Source organism: Juglans regia, unplaced genomic scaffold, assembly GCF_001411555.2.
Source record: "Juglans regia cultivar Chandler unplaced genomic scaffold, Walnut 2.0 Scaffold_693, whole genome shotgun sequence".
In the NCBI taxonomy this organism is placed as follows: domain Eukaryota; kingdom Viridiplantae; phylum Streptophyta; class Magnoliopsida; order Fagales; family Juglandaceae; genus Juglans; species Juglans regia.
Window position 1 is genome coordinate 87,412 of NW_023361796.1, and position 2,614 is coordinate 90,025.

Consider the following 2,614-nt stretch of genomic DNA (forward strand, 5'->3'; position numbering starts at 1 on the left):
AAAAAGAATCACTCTTATCCATGTGAATCCAACATGGTTTGGTTTCCATTCTATTGTATGAGCATCATAGGCAACTATTGAGAAAACAAGGACATGACATTTGTTTGTTTCGTTGTTCTTCTGCATATCCTGCTACAGGTTTTCCTACCATACCTTTACCTTAATGCATATATTGATGTTGAACTCTAAAGACTTTGATCATATATAGTTTGGAAGAAAATGGCTTGTAGTTAGTGCAAGCCACAGCCTCAGCAAACTCCTCTTTGATCTTAAATGAGGAGCTAGAGAAACTATATATACATTAATGTTGATGACAGTTGCATGGCCTTTCAGTTTTATATTGGCATGCACTATAAGTGGTTAATGCTTAATATATACAAAGTCACCATGCACTATGTTGTTATTAGGTTAATTAAGATAGTTATTAGGTACATATATGTTTTCTCAAATATAAAAAACTAGAAAGTTGGGCAAGACTTTTATTGTATGTTCTTGTTTATTAATTTTGCTAAGAGAAGTGGCTGTCTATGGATATGTATTTGAATGAAAACTCTACAAAATATTTGTTAGTGTGGGTGTATTTGGAAAAAAAAAAAAAAGAATCCATTCTCATCTTAATATTTAATTTATTAAGTGGAATTTGTCTTAATCCTTGTATATAATCATTGTTCAAAACTGTGTTTTGCAGGATCTCTCAGTCAAATTATCGATTTTGCAATTCATACATTGTAATTTTGTATATTGTAATGTAACGTATAAATATCAAATAATGTAATATGTAATGTATCGTATCGCGATGCATGCATGGATGAATTTATGCATTTAGTATTTAGAACACATTATGCTATCCAACTTGACTTTAAAAAAAATAAAGGCTTTTGAATAAAAAATAATTATGGTTTGAAGTTGTGTTTTGCTAATTGAGGTTTTAGAACACAAATATTTTTAATCAAATAAAGGCTTATATTGAGAAAAAAAAAAAAAAAATCTGCGTACAATCCGGAACCCGGATTTTCGGGTTTCAAAAACCCGGATCTATCCAGGTTCCGGCCCGGGTCTGATCCGAATCAATCCGGTCCAGATTCCGGCCTGGATTTGAAATCCGGGTTCCAGTCCGGGTATACCCGGATTCCCGATTCGGAACCCGGATGAACACTCGGACTAGGGCATCGCAGACCCAGACCCAGACGTAGACGCAGGCACAGAGCAGAGCGAGAGAGAGAGCAGATGAGAGAAAGGAATCAAGGGGATGGAGGCGTAGGGCATCGCTCTTCGTAGAGGAGGGGGGGAGAGAGAGAGAGTTGAGTGTGATTCGGAAAGGGGGTGCTAGGGTTTTCGATGGTTTTAGTTTTATGTGTAAACCCGGGTACCGGGTTTAAAACCGGTATCCGAGTGTCAAAACCTCATCTGGGGCCGGATGGGCCCGGGTTTTAAAAAGCGGGTACCGACCCGGGTGTATTCCGGGCCGGAACCCGTAACCAGAACCCGGTTATCCAGGTTCCGGACCGGGCCGGGTGGCCCGGCCCGGATGAACAGTCTTAATTGGGCTTACCTTTCGCCAGTTCGAATATTACAACGTTCAATTTTCCCAATATTCTCTGTCGACAAAAATATTGCACTTCAATGACTTGGTTAGAAACTTGTGCATGCCTCCTAGCGAAAGGCGACCGAAAGGAGAGTCTCAAAAGATGAAGGAAATGTACAGTGCAACCCAGCTGGATGAGGTAGGATTGAAGTTTAAGATGAGCAAACCAAGCTCTAATCTCTCACCTCTTGAACTAAAATATGCGAACGGAGTGCTGGAAATCCCACGCTTTCAGTTAGACGATACCACGGAGATTTATGCTCGAAACCTCGTTGCCTTGGAGAAATGTCACTATCCTATAGATGAGGCATATATTACTTATTACTATACCTTGTTAAGTTTCCTTATCAAAACAGGCAAAGATTTGGATGTACTTGTACGAGAGCAGATCATCGATAATTGGCTGGAAGGCGTCGTGGCAACTTCAATGATCAACAAGCTGCCCGGTGAAAAACGTTTCAATATCCATATGAACTCTCATTATCACGAGATGGCTGTAGAGTTGAACAAATTCTATAATAAACCCCCAAAGCTCATCCCCTTGATACGGTTTTATTTCGCACGCGTTTTATTTCGCACGCGTTTGGCCAGTACTATTACCATATCCGGTTCTGTTGGGTTGTTTCTCACTGCAGTTGGATCTGCATGCTCTGTCCTATCGCTCAAGTACAAGTAGTACTTTTAAGTTTGTTTTTTAATTTTGATGTATTTTAAAGCTAGTTTAATTCTAATTAAGCTTGTTTATTTTTAAGTACCCCACATGGGCTTGCCTTGTATGAAGATTAGTCGGTGTGTATTTGGTAATAAAATATGAATATTTATTTATTCTCTTTGTTTTTTGAAAAAAAAGTACTCATTTTTAATTGTAGGAATAATAAAACGATCAAGTTAAATGAATAATTGTTGAAAATATATGATCTTTTCTATTACGTTGGAAATCAATATAATATCAATTAGTGAGGGCATTCCTCCCCCACCCCCCTCCCCCCCAAGCCCATGTGGGGAAGACCCATCGAGAGAAAGGAAAGA

The 2,614-nt window shown here is 38.8% G+C and overlaps 1 protein-coding gene across 1 annotated transcript; it reads left to right on the top strand.

Moving 5' to 3' along the window:
* The first annotated feature begins 1,688 nt into the window (after window positions 1-1,688).
* On the top strand, window positions 1,689-2,261 carry LOC118346120. The gene has a single exon (XM_035687138.1). The coding sequence runs from the start codon at window positions 1,689-1,691 to the stop codon at window positions 2,259-2,261; it is 573 nt and encodes a 190-aa protein (XP_035543031.1).
* Window positions 2,262-2,614: the final 353 nt, after the last annotated feature.

Coding starts and splice junctions, on each gene's coding strand:
- LOC118346120 (XM_035687138.1), top strand. CDS start 1,689: ATGAAGGAAATGTACAGTGCAACCCAGCTGGATGAGGTAGGATTGAAG.